The sequence below is a fragment of the Girardinichthys multiradiatus genome, chromosome 9, assembly GCF_021462225.1.
Source record: "Girardinichthys multiradiatus isolate DD_20200921_A chromosome 9, DD_fGirMul_XY1, whole genome shotgun sequence".
NCBI lineage: Eukaryota > Metazoa > Chordata > Actinopteri > Cyprinodontiformes > Goodeidae > Girardinichthys > Girardinichthys multiradiatus.
This window is the reverse complement of record NC_061802.1, coordinates 46,291,028-46,317,742: the sequence shown is the minus strand read 5'-3', so window position 1 is coordinate 46,317,742 and position 26,715 is coordinate 46,291,028. Positions and strand designations below refer to the sequence as shown.

Below are 26,715 nucleotides of genomic sequence, written 5' to 3'. Positions count from 1 at the left end.
TCTCTATAAATGTTTTTGTAAGCACGGAAACGATCACATATCATGTGGAGATGGTATTTATTTACCAGGGACAGTGTCTGCTTTAGTTTCCTGTTTGCTGAGTCTTCATATATCAGAACTGTCCATTCTTTGTTTTGATCTAAATGTTTGCGTTTGGTTGTTCATGTAGAAAAACCTGGTGAATTTGGTTCATCATATGGGCGGAGCCATCCGGAAAGACTTCAGCAGCAAGGTTACTCATCTTGTTGCATGTTCCACTCATGGAGAGAAATACAGGGTTTGTACATTCCTCTCTCTTCTCTCTGATCATGTTTTCATATCTGTTTTTTGTAAACATGTTTAATATTTTGTTTGTTGCGTGATGCACAAAATACACTTGTTTTTAAATAATCCCATCAGGTAGCAGATATTTATAGATTAGCGTGCTGTAGTCTAACATGTTTCTGGAAATCTCAAAAAAATCAACGTCACAATTAAAGATTTTCCCATGATCATCCACCTTGGTCATAGTGGTGAACTGTAATGCTGTGTCCAAACGTACAAATTATTTAACTGAGGTTTCAGTTGTCTCTGCACCTCCTGTCCACATGCAAACATGAGAAACCCTGAGATTAAAAAAACCAAAGTGGAGATTTTTAGAAAAACTTCTTGTTCTTTACCTGACAAATGGAATTTTTAATAAATGATCTGCTGAAGTACTTGAAGTACACCCAGTGTTGCTTTCCTGTGTAGAAGCAACCTTTCAGTGTTCTGACGTTTTTGTTGGAATCTCAGAGGTGCGTTTTTTCCCCACATGATTAAAGAATGAACCCACAGTAGTGTAGCTCCTACAATATCAGGACTGGTCAGATTAATGGTTTGTAGGACTTTGAAAAGGGTTTTTTTCCCACTCTGTGACCATGCAGGAATATATTAATATTCAAAAATAAAATTAGAAAAGAACAAATATGGTTGATCTGAAAAAGGGACGTTTGTCCTAATAATAAAAGGTTTTTGTGTTGCATGTTTTCGATTTTATTGGTCTTGAAAATGTTTTTAATTCATTTCCAGCAACAAAAAGCAAATAAAACAAAAGCACAAAAACAGGGCTAGTAAAAGGAAAACATGTTGTGTCATATCTAATATTTTCCATTTGTGAAGATGTAAATATGTCATTAAAACCCTCACCCTAAACAATCAGAAAAAGTGGCCATCTGTACCTGGTCCATTTGCTGAAGGACCGAATCTGTACTGTTTTGGACCTGCGGTCCGGGGCCACAAACATTAATGCGCAAATGGGCCTCTGGCCACATTTTGGACACCCCTGGTTTAACCCAGTTCTGAATCCTCTGTCATTCAGCCCCTCTTTTTACCTCAGTATATCTGATACTATCAAGATGGTGGAATGTTGTTCTGGTGGGTAGCTCTTCATCATAGGGCAATGTTGCATTGAGATTATGGAGTATTCTTCCCATCATGTCTGATCTACCAACATCTCATCAGAGATGGCATAAAAACATGTAGATGAAGAGGGTTATGGTAAAATAAATCTCCACCAAAGAACAATTAAAACCCAACATCCAGTTTTTGTCTAAGGTGGAAAATCTTATTTCTGAGGTTTATTGTTGGCTTTGCTTGAAGATGGAGAATAAAGAAATGAGCAGTAATTCTTCAGCAGTTATTTTTGCTGAGTGTTTGTGTCTGGGAGTGATGTCATACAGTATTTCAGTTCCACTGTTTGCTGCCCTGACATGAATGAATAGACTGCAGATTGTCTTTCTGTTGTTTGCAAGGATGAACAGGATTTTGATGCAGCACTGCTCCTCACCCTCTGCAGTTATTTTCCTTTGTCTCAGTTTTTCTCTCACACATCTTTCTTCACATGCAGTAGTACTTGCTGTTTGTTCTTAAAGACCGTTAACAATGTGTTCTATTTTAAAGAGGAAACGCTTATCCAAAAGGAGAACGTGTAGAAATCAGTTTTTGTCTTGCAACTACAGGAGCAAGTCGTTTTACAGATTCTGACTGACAGTGTGATCTAGACTAATGAAAACACAACCAAAAGCTGGTTATTACGAGCTACACTGAAGTATACTCAAAGATGTTTGGTGCTCCCTCTTTTCTCTGCTGTGCAGTTCCTAAAGTCTCTTTCTTTTTCATTCTGTCTCAGCTGGCGGTGTGTATGGGGACTCCCATTCTCTCTCCATCTTGGATTCTGAACGCATGGGAGAGGAGAGACAATGTGTAAGTTGAAAATCATATGAAGAACCGGGACTAAAATGTCAAACCTGTCCAGATTTCATTTGGAAATCTTAAATCTGTTCGTAAAGACTTGTATTCATTGTAAAGTAGGATTTTTCCTGCACACTGGTCCATTCCGGATCCAATCAACTTCTGCTGAGGTTTACATCACCATGTAAAGCAAAGTTCGTCAGTTTCTAAATGAAATAAAAATGAAGCAAATATTTTGTGCAACAAAATAAAAGAAATCTGCCAGCAGATCTTGAGCTCATCTCCAACCTGCATGGACCTTGTGTCAGTGGGTGTACATGGCATGTTGTCTGATAAGCTGAGGTTCTGGAAAATCCAATTGATGCAAAGTACTGGATGAAACATGAAGTGATCACAGCTGATACAATCAAAGGCAACAAAATCTAAATCTAGACTCTGTTTAGCTAGAATATGTCCCTTTTAATTTACTGATTTGGATTATCCTAGTAGAAACTGTTATATATTTTTAAAAAGCCCATGTTTTTACATGAGTTTATTTATGTTGAATGTATGCAAGGTAAGGCATCAGGCTGACGTCTGACTTCCCAACTATATCCTAAGAAGAGTGAAGAGAGAAGACATCATAGTCCAGTGAATTTATTATTTTGGGGGAATCCGTATTCTAAATATTCAGCATTTAAACATCACAATAAATTTAAAAGATTCATGCACTTACAATGTGCACGTGTTGCAGTGTTGGAGATACATTTTCAGACACACTTCTGAGTAACGCTGCTTCTCCCTTTCTTCCTTCTAAAGGCATTTTCATGCCAATGATGAGGAGTTCCGGACAGAGTTCAAAGTTCCTCCCTTCCAGAACTGCATCCTCAGTTTTTTGGGTTTCTCCGAAGAAGAGAAGGCCAACATGGAGGAGAGGACGCTTAAACATGGTCTGTAATTTAGTTCACATCAAACTGAAGCGTTTTTTTGTCTTGTAAAGATCGCTGTGTTATAGTTTACAAAGCTGTACTTGGTTAAAATTTGCAAGTACACACTTTATATTCAGGTGTGATTTTAGAGTTTTCAGGGGTTGCTGAAACAGTGTATTATACATCACTTAACTATGACACTTCCTGCAGTTAGCTCTTCTGGGAAAAGGCTTTAGGGAACATTTTCCTGCTAGCATGCCTGTTTTCCTTCAGTGTCCTATAGTCTTCCCACATGGTTTCAGCATGTGTCACACAGCATGCTGAGTGAATAGGTGAAGATTGTGTTCTGGTGTTAAACCCGTACTGCAGAGCTGACTTTCATATTGGAATCAATCACTACATGTCACACATCCTTGCTTCTGAGTGAGATGGTTACAACAGGGAGTTACTACAGTGTAGTTTAAGATTCAGGGGCAACGCTAAACAGACCTGGCTGTTCTAATGACACCAAACCAGTACCACAGGGAAAGGTATGTGTATAATAAGTTGTGACGTAGTGGATCGATTTTAAATAAGGCCTGAACGTTCCGGTATCTTCCAGACTGGGCTGTAGAACCAGTGTGGCTCATGTTACTGAGACAGAATACAATCATAACATGCAAGTTGTTCTGCTTTTGCTTAAGTTGTTGGAAACTGTATGACAGAAGTTTATTAGTGGTCAATCTAGTACAGAGTCAATACTAACATCACTGAAGGAAAAGATAAGTTTGTTGCTGAAAGAGGGAAAAAACAAAAAAAGCTAATTGTTTGCTTTAACTAATGTTTCTGAATCTTTTAGTTGTAGATCAAGTTAACCGTGTTTCTATAGAGACTTCATCATTTATTATAATGGCTCAGCTATTAGAAATGTGATATGTTCAAAGGTTCATTATTCACTGTTTAAACATGGATTGGTTTAAATGGGGATTGTGGTCTGTTTGACAGGTGGTCGACACGTGGAGGTTGGAGATGATCAGTGTACACACATGGTGGTGGAGGAGAACTCTGTGAAGGACCTGCCAGTATCTCCCTCCAAGAAACTCTTTGTGGTTAAACAGGAGGTGATTTATTTATGTTTCTATCTTTTTCTAATTGAATGGAAAGGCTGATTAGGTTAAAAAAAAATGAATTAAACAAAATAATAACCAACTCTTATGTTTTGGGGACCTTTTGTACTCGTACAAGTTTTCCACAGGACATTTCATACAGACTGAGTAAGCAAGTACAAGTTGACAAAACAAAGTCATCTGTAGTTAAATTATAAAAAATATTGGAAATGGTGTCACACCCGTATCACCTCATTGACTCCAAACACCTGCAAATGTTTCCTGAGCCTCTAAATGGTCTCTCTGTCTGGGTCAGTAGACTCCACAATTATGGGGAAGACTGCTGACCGGACAGATGTCCAGAAGTCAGATTTTGACACTTCCACTCAGAGAGTAAGCCACAAAAGGTCATTGCTGGTAGTTCTGTGTGCGTATCACAACATATTTTTAGAAAGTTGAGTGGAAGGAAAAGGTTTGGCAGGTTAAGGTGCAGCAACAGATGTATCTGCAGCCTTTCAAGGATTGTGAAGAAAAATCCATTCAAGAATTTGGGAGAGCTTCACAAGGAGAGAACTGACGCTGGACTCTTTGCATCAAAATGACTGATGAATAAACTGATATGGAATAGTTTAAGTACCTAATATTAAATGATATTAAACGAAGTTAAGAAGGGGCACACTGACCCAGGGACATACCAGCTTAGCTTAGAAGTAAAACAAGGTCCCTTGACCAAAGACCGTCAGAATTCTATTGGTACAAATGTGGTGAAAAATCTTGAAAGGCTTTTTTTTAAACCAGGTTTCGATATCAGGATTCTGATTTTTAACCCGACTACTGCAGATGCTGTCAAAGACAAGTTACTGATGTGTTTCTCTTTCTAAGAATTAGTTGACCGTGGGTAGATTGGTTGCAAGGCTGTAGGTAAAACCGCTAACCTATTAACCAGGTGTGTTCACTGAGCTGGGTTTACTGCCTGTTTACACGCTTAGTAACAACAACTGTTTCTCTCATGTTAAAGTGGTTCTGGGGGAGCATTCAGATGGATGCTCGAGCTGGCGAGTCCATGTACCTGTATGAAAAGGTGGGTGCATATTGATTATATTTAAACACATGCTGAACATTTAAGCTCTCATACTTGTAATATGCTTTGATAAACAGTACAAAAGAACTTGTATGTTTTGTTGGCGTAATTGCCAAATCAGTCGTGGACCAATCAGTTGCTCTATGCTTCGCCATACCTTTACCTTTGTGCTGCAGAATGACAGCCCTGCCATGAAGAAAGCTGTGTCCCTGCTGTCCCTCACCACCCCAAACAGCAACCGCAAGCGCCGCCGTCTGAGAGACACCCTTGCTCAGCTCACCAAGGAAACCGAAATCTCCCCCTTCCCGCCACCACGCAAAAGACCATCAGCAGAGCATTCCCTGTCCATTGGCTCTCTCCTCGACATCTCCAATACCCCTGAAAGCTGCAAGGCCTTAGCAGGTAAGAACACGAGGATCCTGTTCCTTTTTCTTCCAAAAGGCTGCTGTGACTGGTAAAACTCAGACTGCTCTACATGTGACAAATTGTTTTACTGTCATGAGAGAATCATGCACACCCCTCTTTATTTCAGAAGAAAGGGTAGGAGACAATACTGTGACCAGGGATAGGATAAGAAGAAGGAAAACCAGAGAAAGGAGAACTAGGTCAGACAGGGAAGAGAGGAGAAAAAGGTCCCAGCTGAATACAGGTACCTGTCAGCAAACACCTGAAGAGCAGCAGCAAGGAGCATCTGAAGGTTAGCTTCTGTTTTAAGGTTCACTCTGTGATCAGCAAATAGCCATCTGTAACAACAAATTATGGAACAGATAGAGCTGCTGAACCAGAAAACAAGAAAGTCTCCTTTTAATCCAGCCTAAAGCTGGATGGGCAGTTCAGATCCAACCAGGCAGCTTTCTAGGTTCAACACTAAATGTCCCAAAGAAAGTTCCTTGCTAAATGTGTTTTAAGTGGGTCCGTTGTCCCGAGCCTGGGACAACTTACCCATTTGATGACTTTGTACCAGCTGCATGGTGGGTAGGCAATGACTGATTCACAAAAGGTAAAATTAGAATAAGATCAAATCAGAAGTAAAAGTGAACAGTAAGGGCAGACTTACAACAAGGTAACTAGAACGCAAACCAAAGTTAGATTTTGACATCACCAATGACATCATAGGTCTGTTAGCTGTTAACAGTCTGTAAGGAAAGCATTATTGGGACTTTTGTCAATGTGAATCTCTTTAAATTTCTGTTAAATCTGTCCCACATATTTTTATCCTCTTTAAACAGATTAATCTGCCGTTTAAACACACAAATACACTCTAACAAGGTATGTAGCAATACAGCTACCAAAGACTGCAAACAAATCCTTCTAAACACAATCAACAATAAAGTGATTCCCTCTGGATGCTTCCCCTGCAAACTAAACACTCCATCATGCTTTTCATTTGCTTTGAGTTCGACCATGAATCGCATACATATTTAAAACATAATATATATATTTTATTAAGGGTTATATTTAAAGGGTTTGGTTTTTTTTGTTTTTATTTTGTCTTTTTTTTTTTAAAGGTTTGCTAGACATCTAGTTGTTTGTGTGCTTCAGTGTCCTGTTAAAAACTTTCTGTCTTCCTCCAGAGTGTTCCAAACCTTCCAAGAGTTCAACTCCAGTTGTTTCCAAGCAGTCAGCCAGGTGGCAGGTCTCTAAGGAGCTCTATCAGACCGAAAGCAACTATGTAGAGATTTTAAACACCATTCTACAGGTATGTGTGTGTGTGTGTGTTTGTGCTCGCTCTGTCATCACGGCTCGAACATTTCACAGACTGGCTTGCAGGTTGCCCCTGACAACAGTCTTTCAACCTGGCACCCTCATCATTTGTTGCAAGCAGAGATTCATGACAACCCAGTGAAGAAGCACATGACCCCAACCATTTCTCTTCTGTCTCCTTAGAAAACTTGTTTTCTGCTTGTTTTGTTCTTGTTTTTGAGATTCTTGCCACTTAATCCTTGGTTCTTATTTACACGATGAACCTTATTTGTTCTAGTGCTTTTATTATGATTAGTCCATGCTCAGACAGTAGTTGAGCAGCAGAAGTTGTCCATTATTAAGTCATAAATTAACTGATTAACCAGATCTGACAACATGAGGTAGACTGAAGGATCTCAAAAAGCAGCACATCGTGGCCACTGATCTATCAGTCAGAACGGACTTACAAAACCATCTGTAAGGCTTTGGAACTTGTCAGCCACAGTTAGAGGCATCATCCACAAATAGAGAAAACATAGAACAGTGGTGAACAGTGGTCAGCCTAAGTGAATCACCTTCTCATCCAGGAGATCACAAAAGACCCCAGAACAACATCTAAAGCACTGCAGACCACACTCTTCCACCAAGGGTGGTGCTTACAGTTATTAGGTTTCAGAGGCTTTTATTTTCCCTTTTAATGAATAAAATCATCTGAAAAGAACGCCTTGTATTTTTTTCCAGGTTGTCTTTGTCTGGTGTTAAAACTAGTTTAATGGTGTGATGCACAGCAGTCATTAAAAGGGCTCTTCTTCTTTTCATTTCATCTTCTCAGCTTTTCAAGCATCCTCTAGAAAAAGAGAGTCAAGTAGGGGGACCCATCTTGGCCCAGGAAGAAATCAAGACCATTTTTGGCAGTATCCCAGAAATCTATGAGGTTCACACCAGAATAAAGGTAGATTAGTTTTTCAACTGCCAAGCAGGTTTTATGCTGTAGTTCTTGGTGATCATGTGATTTCTGAATATTTGTTGTTTTATTTGTTCACCAGAATGACCTGGAGGAGCTCCTCACAGACTGGTCAGAAAGCAAAAGTGTTGGAAACATCATTCTCAAATATGTGAGTTCAAAGGTTTACGTTCTTAATTCCAATAAAGTTAGGACATTGTGTAAAATGTTAATAAAAACAGAAAACGATGATTTACATATCCTGTTCAATCTAGATGCACATGAATACACTACAAAGACAAGATATTTAATGTTCAAATGGATAAACTTTGCTTTTATTAATATCCACTTGCATTAAAACAAAATCGGTAGATGTTTCTAGTGACATTTTTTAGCTAGTCATTATAATATAATAAATCAATTCTATGAGTTTGTTTTTTATGTATGTTATTTATTTTCTCTCCTAAGTCCAAAGAGTTGGTAAAGGCTTATCCTCCTTTTGTCAACTTCTTTGAGATGAGCAAAGAGACCATTGTTCGATGTGAAAAACAGAAGCCACGCTTCCATGCATTTCTGAAGGTGAGGCTGATCAGCTGGAAGGTAGAACATTTCATCTTGCTGTACTCAAGTTCACCAAATGAGAAACTGTCCGTTTTTGTTCCGAGGTTCGTCTTTAAATGCAGAATGTTTGCATTCAGTGTCCTTAGAAGAAGGCAATTTATCAACCCTCGTGGAAATGAGGGAGCACAGCCTGCTCTCTGAGTTTCCTCTAACAGAATGTTAATTTTCAGATGTGGGTCTGTGCTGGTTTGTATGTATAATTTAAATACTTCAGGCAGGTAATGGAAGGCTGGCTGAATCACAAATGGAAGAACATTCTGTTGCACATCACAATGCAGTTCCTCATTTCAAGTTTTTGGGTTTCTTTGTAAAGGTGACTCACTATCGTCACGCCAGACCGTTTTCGACAACAGATAAAGGGGGAGGGGGATCAAAAGAAAATGAGTTACTGCTCAAAGGACAGCAATGAAAGGAATCAGCATTTTCTAAAGAAAAGGCAGAGCTTCAAAGAGTCTGGTGCATGTGCATTCTCTCAGAACCACCTTTGGCTGCAATTAAAGCTGTTGGTGTTTGGGGGTATATCTTCACCAGGTTTGAACTTGTAAAGAAAAGTTTGTGTATTCTACTTTACAAAATAAGTCAAGCTGGATGGAGAGCACCTGTGAACATCATTTATCAGGTCTTTCCATAGATTCTCAATCAGATTTATGTTTTTCAGTGGGACATTCTAACATATCAGTATTCTTTGATCTAAACCATTCCATTGTAGCTCTGGTGTCTTGCTGCAAAACAAAAGTCCAACTCAGTCACAAGTTTTTGTGGCCTCTAACGTGGTTATCTCCAGAATTGTTGAGTAATTTGTTCTATCATGTTTAGGGAGATGTGCAGTGTTGATTCTTGCCACCACACATGTTGTTTAATTCTGGCCTCATCTGATCAGAGCCCCTTCTTCACATGTTTGCAGTGTCCTCTACTCAGCTTGTGTCAGACTTTAATCAGTCATTTAAACATATTGTTCCACCTGACATGGATCTCTGTAGCTCTGCCAGAGTTACGATTGGCCTCTTGGCCGTCTCCCCTTGCCCACCCAGTCAGTCTAGGTGGATAGCCTGGATTTTGGTAGATTTGGACAGGGTTCTTATCCTGCTAGGAAAAGTTTGGAATTTGATCCCAAAGATAAATGGACTGAATTTCTGTTTATATTATCATACTGACCACTCAAAGTGCATTTATTTATCTTATAATCTTATCCTGAGATGAAATGAGACATAGGGGGCTCTGTATGTTTAAATGACTGTTAATGGTATCAATTAATCAATCTCATCTTCATGAAAAAGTGGCAAGAAGAAAGTCATTTTTGAAAGAAAGCCATAAGACTGATTTAAAGTCTGACACAAGCTGGGTAGAGGACACTGCAAACATGTGACGAAGGGCCTCTGATCTGTTTGCTACGTTTTTGTGCAGGAGAGTTTTGAAGTAAAGTGGGTTAGATATAAACTTGTTGAACTCTTTTCAGATAGTGTTAAACTTTTGAAAACCTATTATCTTTTTTCCTTTCACTTCACCATTATGCACTACTTTGTTCTGGTCTATCACATAACATCCATAGGAACACACTGAAATTTGACTGTAATGTGAATGCAGCGGCACGGTGGGTCACGGGGGAGGCACCAGATCCCCCGTGACCCACTATGAATATGAAAACGTTGGAGCGGTGTGGTTTACTTTTGGAAGCCCTGTACATTTACATATATTACGTTTTCCTGATTCAAGGTGTTTATCAGGTTTATAAAAACATTTTTTGAACCAACAGATCAACCAGGCCAAGCCAGAGTGCGGCAGACAGACACTCGCAGAGCTGCTCATCAGACCAGTGCAGAGACTACCAAGCGTGGCTCTCCTCCTTAATGGTAACACACACAAAAGAAATATTTACTTCTGACATCTCTGCTTACGGTTCTTTTCTTGATTTCTCCCCTTCCCCATCTGCCATCAGCCTCTGTTATCTCTTGTTGATGGGGTTCCTGACTGGGATCTCTGTTGTCTTTGTTCATTTGAACATGTTGTAGATGCTGTGATGTTTAATCTCCTCCAGCCTGGCTGCGTCTTACCAAACTTTCCTTTTTCATCCTTATTGTAGACATAAAGAAACACACGTCAGATGACAACCCTGACAAGATAACACTGGAAAGAGCAATCGAGTCCCTAAAGGAAGTGATGACGTGAGTTGATATGACTGTAACCTTTTGCTTTTTTTGTGCTAAGCTTACATTCACTGTGGTTTCATCACTTTTGAATAATTTAAACCAACAAGTTTAGATGTCATCTGCTATCTACGTATTAACCTAAAAGTATGAAACACAAAGCAAGAGGTTTGGATTAAAGATGTGTAAAATATTTGTACAGAACTGTTGTTTTTGTCTACTCTAGACCTTTGCTTTCCATCAAGCTATAGAATGATCTTTTATCAACTACAGAAAGATGAACACTAATGGTCAAAAGTCTTGGATACAATTTCTCACTGTATGGATCTCTTTATTTTCATGACTATTTACATCGTAGATTCTGGCCAAAGGCAACAAAACTGTGAATGAACACAAGGGGAATAATGTCGTAAACAGAAAGTGTGAAATAACTTTAAACATTTTTATATTTTAGATTCTTCCAAATAGCCACCCTTTGCTCTGATGACTGCTTTGCTCTCTTAGCATTCTCTCCATGAGCTTCATGAGGTGATCACCTGAAATGGTTTTCTAAAGAGTCTTAAAAGAACTTCCCAGAGGTTCATTGAGAGACGGCCAAAGGTTAATATTTCAGTCATCACAGCTAAGGGCGGCTACTTTAAGGAATCTAAAATATGAAACATATTTAAAGTTCTTTTACAATCTTTTGTTTGCTACATAATTCCAGATGTGTTCATTCACTGTTTTGATGCCTTTAGTGAGAATCTACGTACAATGTAAACAGTCATAAACATTAAGAAAACCATTAAATGAAAAGTGTTTCTGAAACTTTTGATCGGTAATGTAAATGGATTCAACCAAAACACTCTCCAGATCTGCATATTTTACTCTTTAGATTATTTTACTCTTTAGATTATTTTACTCTTTAGATTATGCCAAATACAGAATCTTTGACACTCGAGCACTCTGGATTATCTGATGCAGCTTGATGGATGTATCATACTGGTGTTGTGTGGGGGCGATGTTTCTCCACCAGCTGTGCTTCCACATCCCGCTCCACAATGATCAGAATACAGATATAAGCAATATTTAAAAAAATTATTATTCAAAGATGCTCATTTGTGTCAAAATTAACTGACCCATTATTTGCTCAAATTGCTGCATTTCTTCCGACAGCAGCGCCATTTAATAAAAAAAAAAACAGTAATCAACACATTCTTAATCCATTCAAATTCAAATGTACTAAATTCACCCTAAAGGGAAATTAAATGTTGTTATAGCTCATATTCTGAAGGTTTCGTCAAAGAGCCGTTGTAGATGCTGATGGCTGTGGGCAGGAAGGATCTCCTGTAGCTGTCTGTCTTACAGCAGATCTGAAGAAGCCTCTGACTGAAGACACTCTGTTGTTGTAGGACAGTCTCATGAAGAGGATGCTCAGGGTTCTCCATAATGTTCTTCATTTTATGAAGAATCCTTCTTCCTTCCTTCCTTTAAGCTAAACCCCTGTGGAAGCAAGGCCTTTTTACACGCTTAAGGCAACTATTACTATCATTATGGTTTTTCCTTGTATTTTATCCTTTCAAGCTATATTTGGATTTCCAGATTTTGTCTCCTCTGAATGCACAATGGCCAGGTCCTGTATTTCAGAAATTAAAATAATTCAAATGATTCCATTCAAATTAGTTTTATTTATATAGCGCCAATTCACAACACATGTCATCTCAAGGCACTTTACAAAGTCATTTTCAATATACAGATTTCAAGTCAGGTTCATACATTCCAATTAATCGTAATCATTGAACAGTGCAGTCAGATCCTGTTTATTATTCAAATTGGATAAAACGTTTTTCTATCTAAGGAAACCCAGCAGATTGCATCCAGTCAGTGACTTGTAGCATTCACTCCTCCTGGATGAGCATGTAGAGACAGTGGACAGTTACTGGCGTTGACTTTGCAGCAATCCCTCATACTGAGCATGCATGTAGTGACAGTGGAGAGGAAAAAACACCCTTTTAACAGGAAGAAACCTCCAGCAGAACCAGGCTCAGTGTGAGCGGCCATCTGCCACGACCGACGGGGGGTTTGAGAGAACAGAGCAGAGACACAAAGAGAACAAAGAAGCACTGATCCAGGAGTACTTTCTATGGGAAAGAAAAGTGAAACATTAATCATTGTAGCTCCTCAGATGAACTCTGAGCCAGTTTTCAGGTCTAGAGTATGAAGAACACTTATAGTTAGTCACAGTAGAAACTTAGCCAGTAGCAATGTCTAGGAGAAACGGGGTGAAACACTGAAAGACAGGGCCATGTGTAAGGTATGCATTAAGTTGTTGGCAGCAGCAACTTGGCCCCCTCCAGGAAGGTGCCACAGCTACACACAGAGCCAGGTCAGACGTTGCTTCTAGAAAGAGATAAAAACAGAGAAAGAACATAAGAGTCACAGTGGCTTGTAAAAGTATTCATACCCCTTGAACCTTTCCACATATTGTCACATTACAACCACAAACATAAATATATTTTATTGGACTTTTATGTGAAAGACCAACACAAAGTGGTATACAATGTAAAGTGGAATGAAAGTTATACATATATATGTGTCTACTAGCTTTGTACATCTAGTTGCTGAAACTTTTGCCCATTCTTCTTTGCAAAACAGCTCAAGCTCAGCCAGATTAGATGGAGTGTTTGTGAACAGCAGTTTTTTAGATCTTGTCACATATTCTCGATTGGGTTTAGGTCTGGACTTTGACTGGGCCATTCTAACACATGAATGTTTTGTTTTAAACCATTCCATTGTAGCCCAGGCTTTATGTTTAGGACCGTTGTCCTGCTGGAAGGTGAACCTCCACCCCAGTCTTAAGTCTCTTACAGAGTCCGACAGGTTTTCTTCCAGGTTGCCCTGGATTTGGCTCCATCCATCATCCCATAGAAACTGACCACCTTCCCTGCCCCTGCTGAAGAGAAGCTCCCACAGAGCATGATGCTGCCACCACCATATTTGACAGTGGGGATGGTGTGTTCAGAGTGATGTGCAGTGTCAGTTCTCTGCCACACAGCGTTTTGCATTTTGGCCAAAAAGTTCCATTTTGGTCTCATCTGACCAAAGCACCTTCTTCCACATGTTTGCTGTGTTCCCAACATGGTTGCTGGCAAACTGCCAACAGGACCTCTTATGATTTTCTTTTTACAATGGCTTTCTTCTTGCCACTCTTTCATTAAGACCACATTTGTGTAGTGAACGACTAGTAGTTGTGACTAATGAGCTGTGGATCTCTGCAATTCGTCTAGAGTCACCCTGGGCCTCTTGGTTGCTCTCCTTGTTCAGCCTGTCAGTTTAGGTGGATGGCCTTATCTTGGTTTCCAGTTGTCATACTTTTTCCAATTCTGTATGATGGATTGAACAGTGCTCCATGAGATGTTCAAAGCTTGATAAATCTTTTTATAGCCAAAGCCTGCTTTAAACCTCTCCACAACGTTATCCCTGACCTGTCTGGTGTGTTCCTTGGACTTCATGATGCTGTTTTCTCCCCAACATTCTCTTAACCAACCTCTGAGGCCATCACAGAGCAGCTGTATTAGATTACACACAGGTGGAATCTATTTAGTCATTAGTAATCATCAGGAAACGTCTGAAGGCAATTAGTTGCACTCAGAGTAAAGGGGGCTGAAAGGTTTTTCACACCACATGTTTCAGTTTATTGTAAAATAAAGAAATAATTTCAAATTTTTGTTCCACTTCACAATTGTATAACACTGTGTGTTAGTCTTTCGAATAAAATTCCCCAAAAAATATTTGTTTGGGTTGTAAGATGACAATTTGTGGAAAAGTTCAAGGTGAACAAATACTTTTACAAGCCACTGTAAAAGCTGAAATAACAGCAAATAATGCAAAATTGGAGAGTAGTATGAGAATGTAGCAGAGAGAGTGAAAGTAGTCATTATGTCCTCGAGCAGCCTAAGCCTATAGCAGCATAACTAGAGGAGACGAGCTTGATAACTACAAGTAGAATGGGAGGCAGATCCTTTAGAGATTCTAAGAACCACCAGTAAACCTGCAGTCTGAGAACGAAGTGCTCTGTTAGGAACATATGGAACAATCAGATCTCTGATGTATGATGGAACTAGATCATTAAGGGCTTTATATGTGAGGAGGAGAATTTTAAATTCTATTCTGGATTTAACAGGGAGCCAATGAATGGAAGCTAAACTAGGAGAAATATTTTTAATTTTCATCAGAACTCTTGCTGCAGCATTTTGGATCAGCTGAAGGCTTTTAACTGCATTTTGTGGACATCCTGATAGTAAAGAATTGCAATAGTCCAGCCTTGAAGTAACAAATGCATGGACTAGTTTTTCAGCATCACTCCTGGACAGAATATTTCTAATTTTGGCAATGTTCCAGAGGTGAAGGAAGGAAATCCTAGAAACCTGTTTAATATGGGATTTAAATGACATATCCGGGTCAAAAATAACACCAAGGTTTTTTACTTTTTTACCGGAGGTCAATTTAATGCCATCCAGGTTAAGTGATTGACTAAGCAGTTTCTTTTTTAAAGATTCTGGTCCAAAGACGACAACTTCTGTCTTGTCTGAATTTAGAGGCAGAAAATTTAAAGTCATCCAAGTTTTTATATCTTCAAGACATGCTTGTAGTCTATCTAACTGGTTGGGCTCATCAGGATTCATGGATAAGTAAAGCTGAGTATCATCAGCGTAACGGTGAAAATTTATCCCATACTGCCTGATAATTTTATCTATTGGAAGCATATATATAGTAAAGAGAATTGGCCCAAGTACTGAACCCTGTGGTACTCCACAATTAACCCTGGAGTTTAAAGATGATTTATCATTTACATGAACAAACTGGAATCTGTCAGACAAATAAGATTTAAACCAGCCTAGTGCTGTTCCCCTGATCCCTACAGAATATTCCAGTCTTTCTAAGAGAATATTGTGATTGACTGTATCAAACGCAGCACTGAGATCTAACAGGACTAGTACAGACACAAGTCCATTATCTGAGGCCATAAGAATATCATTAGTGACTTTCATCAGTGCTGTTTCTGTGTTATGATGAGCTCTGAAACCTGACTGAAACTCTTCAAACAGATTATTACTGTCTAAATGCTCACACACTTGATAAGCAACTATCCTCTCAAGAATTTTAGATTTGGAATTTTAGAATGGAAGATTGGATATAGGTCTGTAATTTATTTAGTGTTCTTGATCAAGAACTTTTTATATAGTCAAGTTTTGCACAATGTGCTTTATAGAAGCTAGAATCATATAAATCATGTTAAAATCATACTGGAAACACACAAGATTAAACAAAGTAAAGGACATTTCTTAAAGATTTTGTTAAATATATATTTTCTTATGAGTTTCAATAATTATACTAGTTATTTTTTCTATGTTGACAAAGATATATTTCTCTTGCTTAAGTTAAGTTGAAGATAATTATTAGGTGAGTGAATTATGTCAACTTCAGTTATCTTACTTGAATCATTTGGGTTTAAAAAACCTTCAATTCCAAGCCTGGAAAAGGCACCAGATGGTTCAGTACAGGACAAAGGAGGTCCACGGTTAGACCACTGGTTCCAGGTTCTTTTTGTTGGAAGAACACATGCTTATTATTTCATTTTGTAAAGGAGGAAAGGGTATTCAAATCTGTTTTTAAAATGGAAAGTACATTTTTTTAATGGTTAATTGTTATATCTAGCAGTTTAACATGAAACAGTAAGCTGATGTAATGCTTAGAAGACATGAAAATTCAGAATTACTGACATGTCTCACATTCATCTGAAGTCACATCAATGAGGACAAGAGGAAGACTGAAGGCCAGAAGCAAATCTTTGATGTTGTCTATGAAGTTGATGGATGCCCTGTAAGTCTGAAGTTTGCTGCATTCTACATGTTTCGTATTCATATAGTAATTTAATAGTCTGATAAACATTTTGCTTTTATAGACACACTAATGATCAATCAGCATCCTTGATTTACCACAGTGGCTGTATATATCAAAGCTCATACATCCTGCTGCCTATGTCCCTTTCTTATCTTCCTCTTCTCAGGCTAACCTCCTGTCTTCCCATCGCATTCTGGTGCACCGAGTGGAAACAGTCGCTCTGGGAGACGAGCCATGTGACCGTGGAGAACACGTCACACTCTTCCTCTTTAACGATTGCCTAGAGGTGACAATATATGAATCTAAACGTTTCATTGTCATTATATCATCATAATATCCGATCATGGTCCAGTCCTGCTCATTTGTTAAATGTGTTTTTCTACAACACAAACAATAATGAGCAGGAACCAACAATATATGAAATTTAAATGATTTGGATTAAGATAAGTATGTCAGAAACACTTATTTTAGTTGTATTTTGAGTCCGATGGTTAAGTGGAACATCACTACCATATATAGAAAATGAACCTGCGGGAAAACAAAACCTTTTATCCTAGCATAGTGATGTATGGAGGGGTTCTTTTTCATTTTAAACTTAACACATTGTGTTTCTCAGTTTGCTTGTTAGGTTGCTTAGTTGAAAATATGCCAGAGTTTAGTGGAAACATAACATAAAGATTCTGTGAATATTTCCCAGCTAATAAGTATCTGTCACACCTCCTGATCTCCATTTCCAGTGTCCAGCCTGGTTTTAAATCTGAGATGCCATATCCATGTTACACAGACAATCATACACCCTTGCAGGTGTAAACAGTTCATCCTGTTATCCAGGGAACAGACGTTAAGTAAAAAGTGGGCAAGTTGACACAGCAGGAAAGAAGTAGTGCAGTGCCCATAAATCCCCTGGCTAAAGGCTGTTACTTCATGAAGTAACAAACTGAAATAACAGCAAATAATGCAAAATCAGAGAATAGTAGGAGAATCTAGCAGAGTGAGGGAAAGTAGTGATTAAATCCTCCAGTGGCTTAAACATATAGCAGCATAACTGCAGAGATAGTGCCCTGTTAGGAACATATAGAACAATCAGATCTCTGATGTATGATGGAGCTTGATTATTTAGGACTTTATGTGAGAAGGAGGAGAAATTTTAAATTAGCACATTCCTTTTTAACTGAATTATTTAGTTTTTTTGATCTTTTTGAGTTATATTATGATTTCATTGTTCTGCACTTTGGTCTCTTTAACTGAATGTTCCAAAGCACTTTATAAACCAATGAATAGATGTATGAATAAAATTATATTCTGGCTTTAAGACTGAGCCAATGAAGGGACGCTAAAATCTGAGAAATGTTCATCACAACTCTTGTTCCACCGTTTTGCAGCTGAACGCTTTTAACTGCATTTTTTGGACATCTTGATAGTAAAGAATAACAATAGTCCAGCCTTAATGTAACGGATGCATTAACTAGTTTCTCAGTGTCACCCCTGGACAGGATATTTGGCAATATTCCCGAGGTGAAAGAAGGAAATCCTAGAAACATGTTTAATATGGGATTTAAATGACATGTCCTGGTCAAAAAGTTTATTTTGGCAGTCATACAGGGAGAATCTTACGCTGGCACATGACTGTTTGCAAAGTTGGTTTATGGCTTACAAACCTAAACATGGGACTGAAAAAAAGTGACAGGATATTCTTTCAGTGTTTCTCTTTTGGCATGGGTTGCTCTGACACTACTGATCCAACTACAGATGACAAAGTTTGGCTGTTCTGAAGGAAAATGTATTTAAAATTTGAATGTTTCTGTATGTCGTACTCTGTGTTTGTCTCTTAGTAGTCAGTGTGGTCACAGGAAGTGTGTGTTAATTAGCACAGGGCAAGCCAGGAAAGAGAAGCGATGATTTGAGAGGCTGTGCAGATTCAGGAATGTTAGTGCCACCTCCGAATCAGCCACAGCCATGCGTGTGTATCCTGACATGTAGACTCACTGTGGTTTCAGTGTGGGTGGTCTTGCTTCTCTTTTCTATCATCAGAAACAGTTGATTTAATCTCAGTCCCTAATGTTCTTTGATTTTTGTCCTCTCAGTCTTCGCTCTAACCTCCCGATTAATGTGGCAGTAATGAGTTGCATTGTTTACCTCCATGAAGGCATCATTGATTTATTAAGTAAACCTCTGCAGCATTTTACACACCCCTAAATGCCCCCACACACACAGGATGAAACGCTGAAGTCGGTTCTGTTTGCTTTTTCTTTTAATATCACCATCTTGTTTTGTTTTTGTGGAACTGCATGTCTGCAGATTGCCAGGAAGCGTCACAAGGTAATCAACACGTTTAAAAGTCCGCTGGGACAGACGAGGCCTCCTCCCCCGCTGAAACATATAGCTCTGATGCCGCTGTCGCAGATTCGCAGAGTGCTGGATCTGCAGGACACTGAAGGTAACAACATCTGACACAGTAAGCATTAGACCCTCATATAAACAGCTGCCCCCACATGCAGTTTTATGCACTGAGTCCTACTAAAGGTTATTTCAGACTGCTAGGCCACTCCATTTAGTTCTCATTGCATACAGTCAGAGGCTCACATGTAACTGGACAAAATAATTAGCCCTTAAAGAAATCTTAAATTTTAAGAATGAATTTAGTCAGTCATTTTCTATACCGCTTCTTCCATAGTGGGTCGTGGGGAAGCTGGTGCCTATCTCCAGCAGTCTATGGGCAGGAGCCTGGCAGTCCAGCGCCAATCCATCGCAGGGCAACACTGACACACTCAGGACAAACCACCATGCAGACACTCAGTCACACCTAAGGCCAATTTAGAGAGACCAGTTGACCTAAAAGTCATGTTTTTGGACTGTTGGAGGGAGTCGGAGTACCCGGAGATAACCCACGCATGCAGTGGGAGAACATTGAAACTCCATGCAGAAAGACCCCTGGCTGGGAGTTGAACCCAGGACTGTCTTGCTGCAAGGCAACAGTGTAACCAACTGCACCACCGTGAATTTAAATACATTTAAATTCATTCATTCATTCGCCATGGAGCTCTGCTCTGTCCTTTTTCTGCATGTTTTTGTGTTGCTTTCTGCCACCATTTGGTGGTGTTAATCAGCAGAGAGGAACTTCTAAACATCAGACAGTCCTCTCTTAGGATTTTTTCACCATCATTCATTGACAAAACCTTCACGTAGATCCTGGCCAGCGGATAGGTGGCTCTTAATGTGATCCCGCCAGACATGGCGGAGAGGGAAGAGAACCGGTGTGCCCGTGACTACGCTCACCCTTGCCTTCAATCCACCTGCCAAATGTGCGTTCCCTGGCCAACAAGATGGATGATTCTCCTCACCTGTAAAAACTCGGACCTCTGCGGATCTGCCGCGCTCTGCTTTACCGAAACCTGGCTGAGAAAGAACACACACAGGTCCGCAGACAGAATCATCAGGGCTGACCTTCCCTCTATCCAGGAGTTATACAGGTCTCTAGGGTCATGTTATAAACAGGACCAGTGACAAAGGGCAGCCCTGCCAGAGTCCAACATGCACCAGGAACAGGTCCGACTTAGTGCCGGCAATGCGGACCAAACTCTTGCTCCGTTTGTACAGAGACCGGATGGCCCCTAATAAAGGGCCCTGACTGCCCTGGAGCACCCCCCACAGGGCACCACAAGGGACACAGTCAAATGCTATTACCATGTCCACAAAACACATGTGGACAGGTTGGGCAAACTCCCATAAACCCTCGAGCACCCTGTAGAGGGTATAGAGCTGGTCCAGTGTTCCACGTCTGGGACGAAAACCACACTGCTCCTCCTGAAGCCGAGGTTCGACTATCGGCCGAACTCTCCTCCCCAATACCCTAGCATCGGCTTTACCAGGGAGGCTGAGGAATGTGATCCTTCTATAGTTGGAACACACCCTCCAATCACCCTTCTTATGTAGGGGGACCACCACCCCAGTCTGCCAGTCCAGAGGCACTGTCCTCGACCGCCACGCAATGTTGAAGAGGCGTGTCAACCATGACAGCCCTACAACATCCAGAGACTTGAGGTACTCAGGGTGGATCTCATCCATCCCTGAAGCCCTGCCACTGTGGAGTCCCCCGCCTCTGTTTCCACCAGAGACTGCATGACGACAGGATTGAAAAGATCCTCAAAGTATTCATTCCCTGCCCGATAATGTCCCCAGCTCCCCACCCCCACTGTAAACAGTGTTGGCGAAGCACTGCTTCCCCCTCCTGAGGCGCCGGACGGTTTGCAAGAATCGCTTGGAGGCAAACAGGTAGTCCTTCTCCATGGCCTCACCAAACTCCTCCCAGGCCCAAGTTTTTGGCCTCACGGTCAGCCGGCTCAGGAGTCCCTGGGAGGGGCACTATGCAGCATCCCTGATAGGGTCGCCAAGAAGGCCAGGTACTCCACACCACCACTCGGCCTGTAGGCTGAAACGACAGTCAAACACCTGTCTCCAACCCGAAGGCGCAAAGATGAGACGCTCTCATCTACCGGGGTAAACCCCAACACGAGACAGCTGAGCTGGGGGGGGCAACAAGCAAACCCACCAAGTTACACCCTTGCAGGACTGACTGACATAGAAGTTTATTTTCACCCTGGGATTGTTTACATGAATTTTTTATTTTAAAATAAAACACAATCCCAAACTGAAAACTTCTCCAGACATGAAAATACAAAATAAATAAAATGCTCAACACTCACCTGACTGGATGCTGTTGGACTCTATGGTTTAACCTATGGAGCAGCCAGAGGTTCAAATTGGCTTTCTGACCAACAGAAGAGGAAGATGGACTGAACATTTTTTTTTTACACCCTTGTTTTATACATTTTCAGTTTGTTTTGGGTGCTCACAGGATTCTGGGGGTTAGATCTTTGTTTTAACACCTCATGCTTTCCAGCTTTGCAATTATTCTCTGTTTTAAACCATTTCTTCTCCCATGTTATCATCTCTGAGTCTTTTTTACACTTATGAAATTTTCTCCTTTGTTGACTGATATACTGTTAGCTTCCTTTCATCCCCTGTAATCAAATCTAAATTCTTCATCATGCTTCCCCATCAGTGTCCATTCTCCTCTTCTCCTCCTCAGACTGTGTAAATGCATTTGCCTTGGTGGTTCGCCCTCCCACTGAACAGGAAAACTTGTTGTTCAGCTTCCAATTGCCTGGAGAGGAAATGGTTAAAAGTGACTGGCTGCGTACACTGTGTCGTCATGTTGCCAACACCATCTGCAAAGCTGATGCGGTGAGATGTCACACTTACAGAAAACACACTCTTTCACACAGACAAATTAAGGAAAATGAAAATTCCGACACATTGGAAAAACGAGTTGCTGAGGATGACAATTATTACAGTTCTTCCCTTTTCTCATAGTTCAAGCAACGTTTTCCTCATAGAAAGCAAATTAATGTAGTCATGTTTTTTCATCAGACTGGAAGAAGTGTTTTAGTACCAGTTCTGTTAGTTGTTGATGTTCAAGGTCAACTGCAGATTTCCACAAGATTTCTGGGTATATTTTTTGCGACATTTGGTGTTTTGAGCCATTTCATCTTATAACGTGTTGGAGACTGTTGTTATACAGGGTGAACTATCTGTTAACACGGATATGTGGTAATGATCCTGAAACACTTTCATTCTGTGTGTGTGAGATAAGGAGTCTGGGAGCTGCTCAGTAAAAGCAATAGAAAGGCTCCATAATTCAAACTGGATGTAGACCCTTCTGATGACTGATACTGCTGGGAGTCTTCATAGAAACAAATCAACATGCCAGCATCTATCACAGAGTGGGTATCTGATGTCAAGTGATTTTTGTGGAGATTGTAATATGAAGAAGGGCCTTGGCAGTATGAATTGGACTGACTAATTACTAAGACAATGAAACCGTCTAAGTTGATGTATTGAGCCGAGCAGGCAGCAGGGGGCGGTGTTGTCTTTTATTTGTTCTGTCACTCCACAGCTGAATACCTGATTTTTTTTATTTTTTTTTTCACTGGGTCAGTGTTGCAGTGTGAATACCAACAAGGCAGAAGTTCTCTTGTTAAAAAACCCTCTGCAGAGACAAATTTCCCACTGTTAGTGAATTCCACCTCACGTTCTATTTTGCTGCTATGTTTCCACTCGTTTGTTCTGCTGTATCCATCTGCACTGCTTTTACCCTCCAGGTTTAGATTGATCAGATTAAGAGTTGTGTTAATTTTTGTCTTGTAACCAGGAGGATCTTATTCAGTGCACAGACCCAGACTCACTGCAGGTCAGCACAAAAGATATGGACAGCACACTGAGCAAAGCATCCAGAGCCATTAAGAAGACCTCCAAAAAGGTAATAGTTAATTCACATGACTGTAACTGGCAGCTGCAAATAAGTACAATCTATATATGATGAGCAGCAATCCCATTAATAGTGAATTCTTTTATTTATAGGTTTATAAATTACTAATATACAAGACATTGAATATGGATATTTACAACTGAACAAAAAATGATTTCATATATGACCCTCACCAACCCTCGCCCCAAGTTGTCCACTTAATAAAAATATAGGAAAATTTTAGTACAAAAAATAATAGCAATAGTAATGAATGCTATTAAAGAGTCTCAATCTGCCACACCCGGAAAAGAAAGACTCTTGATGGAAGGGATCCCACATTTTAACAGTTATGCTGTAAACCAATACACTGAGTCTAAGGAAAAGACATTACATCTCTAAGTGAGTAAGTGGAAGAGGGGACTTCCACTTTTGCCTTCTAGCTGCAAGGATCATAATTATTGATAAATGAATATTTATGAAAAAGTATAATTCAGTTAGTCATTTTCTACCGCCTATTCCGTTGTGGGGAGGCTGGTGCCTATCTCCAGCAGTCTACGGGCGAGTGGCGGGGTACACCCTGGACAGGCCGCCAGTCCATCGCAGGGCAACACACAATACCTAAGGGCAATTTAGACCGATTAACCTCTTTGGACTGTGGGAGAAATATATATATATATACGGTGTATATATATATATATATCTATATATATATAATAAACACACATACATACAGGGGTTGGACAATGAAACTGAAACACCTGTCATTTTAGTGTGGGAGGTTTCATGGCTAAATTGGACCAGCCTGGTAGCTGGTCTTCATTGATTGCACATTGCACCAGTAAGAGCAGAGTGTGAAGGTTCAATTAGCAGGGTAAGAGCACAGTTTTACTCAAAATATTTAAATGCACACAACATTATGGGTGACATACCAGAGTACAAAAGAGGACAAATTGTTGGTGCACGTCTTGCTGGAGCATCTGTGAACAAGACAGCAAGTCTTTGTGATGTATCAAGAGCCACGGTATCCATGGTAATGTCAGCATACCACCAAGAAGGACGAACCACATCCAACAGGATTAACTGTGGACGCAAGAGGAAGCTGTCTGAAAGGGATGTTCGGGTGCTAACCCGGATTGTATCCAAAAAACATAAAACCACAGCTGCCCAAATCACGGCAGAATTAAATGTGCACCTCAACTCTCCTGTTTCCACCAGAACTGTCCGTTGGGAGCTCCACAGGGTCAATATACACGGCAGGCTGCTATAGCCAAACCTTTGGTCACTCATGCCAATGCCAAACGTTGGTTTCAATGGTGCAAGGAGTGAAAATCTTGGGCTGTGGACAATGTGAAACATGTATTGTTCTCTGATGAGTCCACCTTTACTGTTTTCCCCACATCCAGGAGAGTTACGGTGTGGAGAAGCCCCAAAGAAGCGTACCACCCAGACTGTTGCATAACCATAGTGAAGCATGGGGGTGGATCAGTAATGGTTTGGGCTGCCATATCATGACATTCCCTTGGCCCAATACTTGTGCTAGATGGGCGCGTCACTGCCAAGGACTACCGAACCATTCTTGAGGACCATGTGCATCCAATGGTTCAAACATTGTATCCTGAAGGCGGTGCCGTGTATCAGGATGACAATGCACCAATACACACAGCAAGACTGGTGAAAGATTGGTTTGATGAACATGAAAGTGAAGTTGAACATCTCCCATGGCCTGCACAGTCACCAGATCTAAATATTATTGAGCCACTTTGGGGTGTTTTGGAGGAGCGAGTCAGGAAACGTTTTCCTCCACCAGTATCACGTAGTGACCTGACCACTATCCTGCAAGAAGAATGGCTTAAAATCCTTCTGACCACTGTGCAGGACTTGTATATGTCATTCCCAAGACAAATTGACGCTGTATTGGCCGCAAAAGGAGGCCCTACACCATACTAATAAATTATTGTGGTCTAAAACCAGGTGTTTCAGTTTCATTGTCCAAGCCCTCTGTGTGTATGTATGTATGTATATATATATATATATATATATATATATATAATATATATTATGTGTGTGTGTATATATACATATAACTCACAAGTTCATAAAATCCAGCTTTAAAAGTCATTTTAAATCCTGTAGAACCTGATTGGTAACTTCCAAACTAGTTTTTGTTGTGTTATGATTAATTTCACTACTCTTCAATTTAAATGGGAAAATGAACCATATTATTTTTATGGAAACTAACAGACTTGCCTTCAGAAAAAATGTTTTTCTTCTTTTGTTTAGGTAACAAGGGCGTTTTCTTTTACTAAGACCCCCAAGCGTGCGATCCAAAGGGCTTTCTTGGCCAACACCACTCCGGATGAGAAAAGCCAGCGATGGAGCTGTGAAAACCGGGTCTGTAGCAGCTCGACACTGGCTGTAAGTCTTCTTATGAATCAGTCTAAGAGATACAGTAAATTGTTCTTCATCCAGCTGATCACAAAGTGAATCTTTATTCATCTGTTTAGTTTCCTCAACCACTTAGTGGATGTGGGTTGGGATTATCATCTTGTAGGTACATCAAACTTTCTCCAGGATCATAAATGTTAGTCTGTGTTTCTTAACTCTGGGACACCATTCCTTGAACAAGACTGTTGGTCTTGATTAACATCGAGTGGACCTATTTTTAAGAGATTATTTTATTGTTGTTGCCACAAACAGCTGGCTGATATGCTTTGGTTTTTTATTTAATATTTGCTGTGGACACATTTCAAGAAAAACACTGCTAAGAAGATGGAGCATCATGGATCTAACTTCATACAAATTTTGACTTAATCGTTCCTGATGAATTTTGTCTTGCTGATAATGATAGTTACCTATGAAAGGAATCCTGTGTTAGACATCTATATTTCCACCCTCAATTATCTGGAATATGTCAACAGTGAAAAGAAGACTGGCATGCTTTTATCGTGCATTTGGATTCTACTAAGTTTCTTCATTGGTCCAAACAGGAAAGAAAAAGCCCCTGTTTTACTAGCAGGAAATGTGTCTGTTGTTCACCTCCTCATGAATGAGGCTTTTCTCTTCTGAAGCTCTTTCTGGAGAAAGCATTGCCAGAAATATATTGTGAGTGGAAGCTTCTCACTGAGTCTTGTGGCTCTCATTGAGCATCATGTCTAATCAGATAAAATCTCTTTTTTTTGGACAGTTCAGCAGAAAGGGGTTAGGCACAACTGCTGTCACTTTCGCTATCTGGACTGAGGGAGATACATTGTTGCTCAGCAGAATGGCTTTCATAGGTTTCAGTCTGAACAAAAGGCTTCATGGAGTAGATGTCACAGAAAGATCTGTTGGTTAGAAACTGAATGAATTCCTCTTTGCTAAAGTAGAACACTATTTATGAACCTCTGTTTAGACACAGCCTGAAAGTGGATGCACACTGAGATTTGGTCTATATTGTGAAATGTTTACAGGTGTCTACTATGATTTCTCATCCTTTTTTTCAGATCTCTGTCTGGTAGTGGTTGCCAGATCAATAAAGATTGTCAGACAAAATCATGTAGTTAACAGAAGCTAAAGTTTCAATATTAAAGGGGCCTTGTTGTGTTTGTAATGTTTTGGTTAACATTAGCAAAACACTTTGGGAAGATTTAGTTCAACCAGTGTTTATACCTTTCACAGACCAGTAATCTGAATAGATCAAAACACGATTAGCTGCCATATGAAACAGTGAAGTGCGAACGGCTTGGTGAAAACAAAATATTGATGAATGTCTCCAATCATATGACTTGCGTCAAATACCCAAATAAAAAGTATTTCTTTCTGCTTTGGATTCATAGCAAACATAGAGCACAGAAAAAAAACAAAAAAAAA

The 26,715-nt window shown here is 40.0% G+C and overlaps 1 protein-coding gene across 9 annotated transcripts in view; it reads left to right on the top strand.

Annotated features, from left to right (window-relative positions):
• Window positions 1-26,715, top strand: part of ect2 (epithelial cell transforming 2) — a 53,886-nt gene that overhangs the window by 9,681 nt on the left and 17,490 nt on the right. For 4 of the 9 annotated variants that reach the window (XM_047375594.1, XM_047375598.1, XM_047375600.1 and 1 more), the window contains 19 exons: window positions 170-277; window positions 2,150-2,223; window positions 3,010-3,140; window positions 4,104-4,219; window positions 5,223-5,285; window positions 5,462-5,687; window positions 5,818-5,982; window positions 6,860-6,984; window positions 7,801-7,920; window positions 8,015-8,083; window positions 8,380-8,490; window positions 10,286-10,382; window positions 10,613-10,694; window positions 16,460-16,538; window positions 16,726-16,845; window positions 18,858-18,996; window positions 21,649-21,803; window positions 22,771-22,878; window positions 25,147-25,281. In XM_047375594.1, coding sequence (XP_047231550.1) covers window positions 170-277; window positions 2,150-2,223; window positions 3,010-3,140; window positions 4,104-4,219; window positions 5,223-5,285; window positions 5,462-5,687; window positions 5,818-5,982; window positions 6,860-6,984; window positions 7,801-7,920; window positions 8,015-8,083; window positions 8,380-8,490; window positions 10,286-10,382; window positions 10,613-10,694; window positions 16,460-16,538; window positions 16,726-16,845; window positions 18,858-18,996; window positions 21,649-21,803; window positions 22,771-22,878; window positions 25,147-25,281 — 2,223 coding nt within the window. The remainder of the gene's footprint in view (window positions 1-169; window positions 278-2,149; window positions 2,224-3,009; window positions 3,141-4,103; window positions 4,220-5,222; window positions 5,286-5,461; window positions 5,688-5,817; window positions 5,983-6,859; window positions 6,985-7,800; window positions 7,921-8,014; window positions 8,084-8,379; window positions 8,491-10,285; window positions 10,383-10,612; window positions 10,695-16,459; window positions 16,539-16,725; window positions 16,846-18,857; window positions 18,997-21,648; window positions 21,804-22,770; window positions 22,879-25,146; window positions 25,282-26,715) is intronic. The other 5 variants (XM_047375601.1, XM_047375599.1, XM_047375597.1 and 2 more) reach the window with 4 other exon arrangements.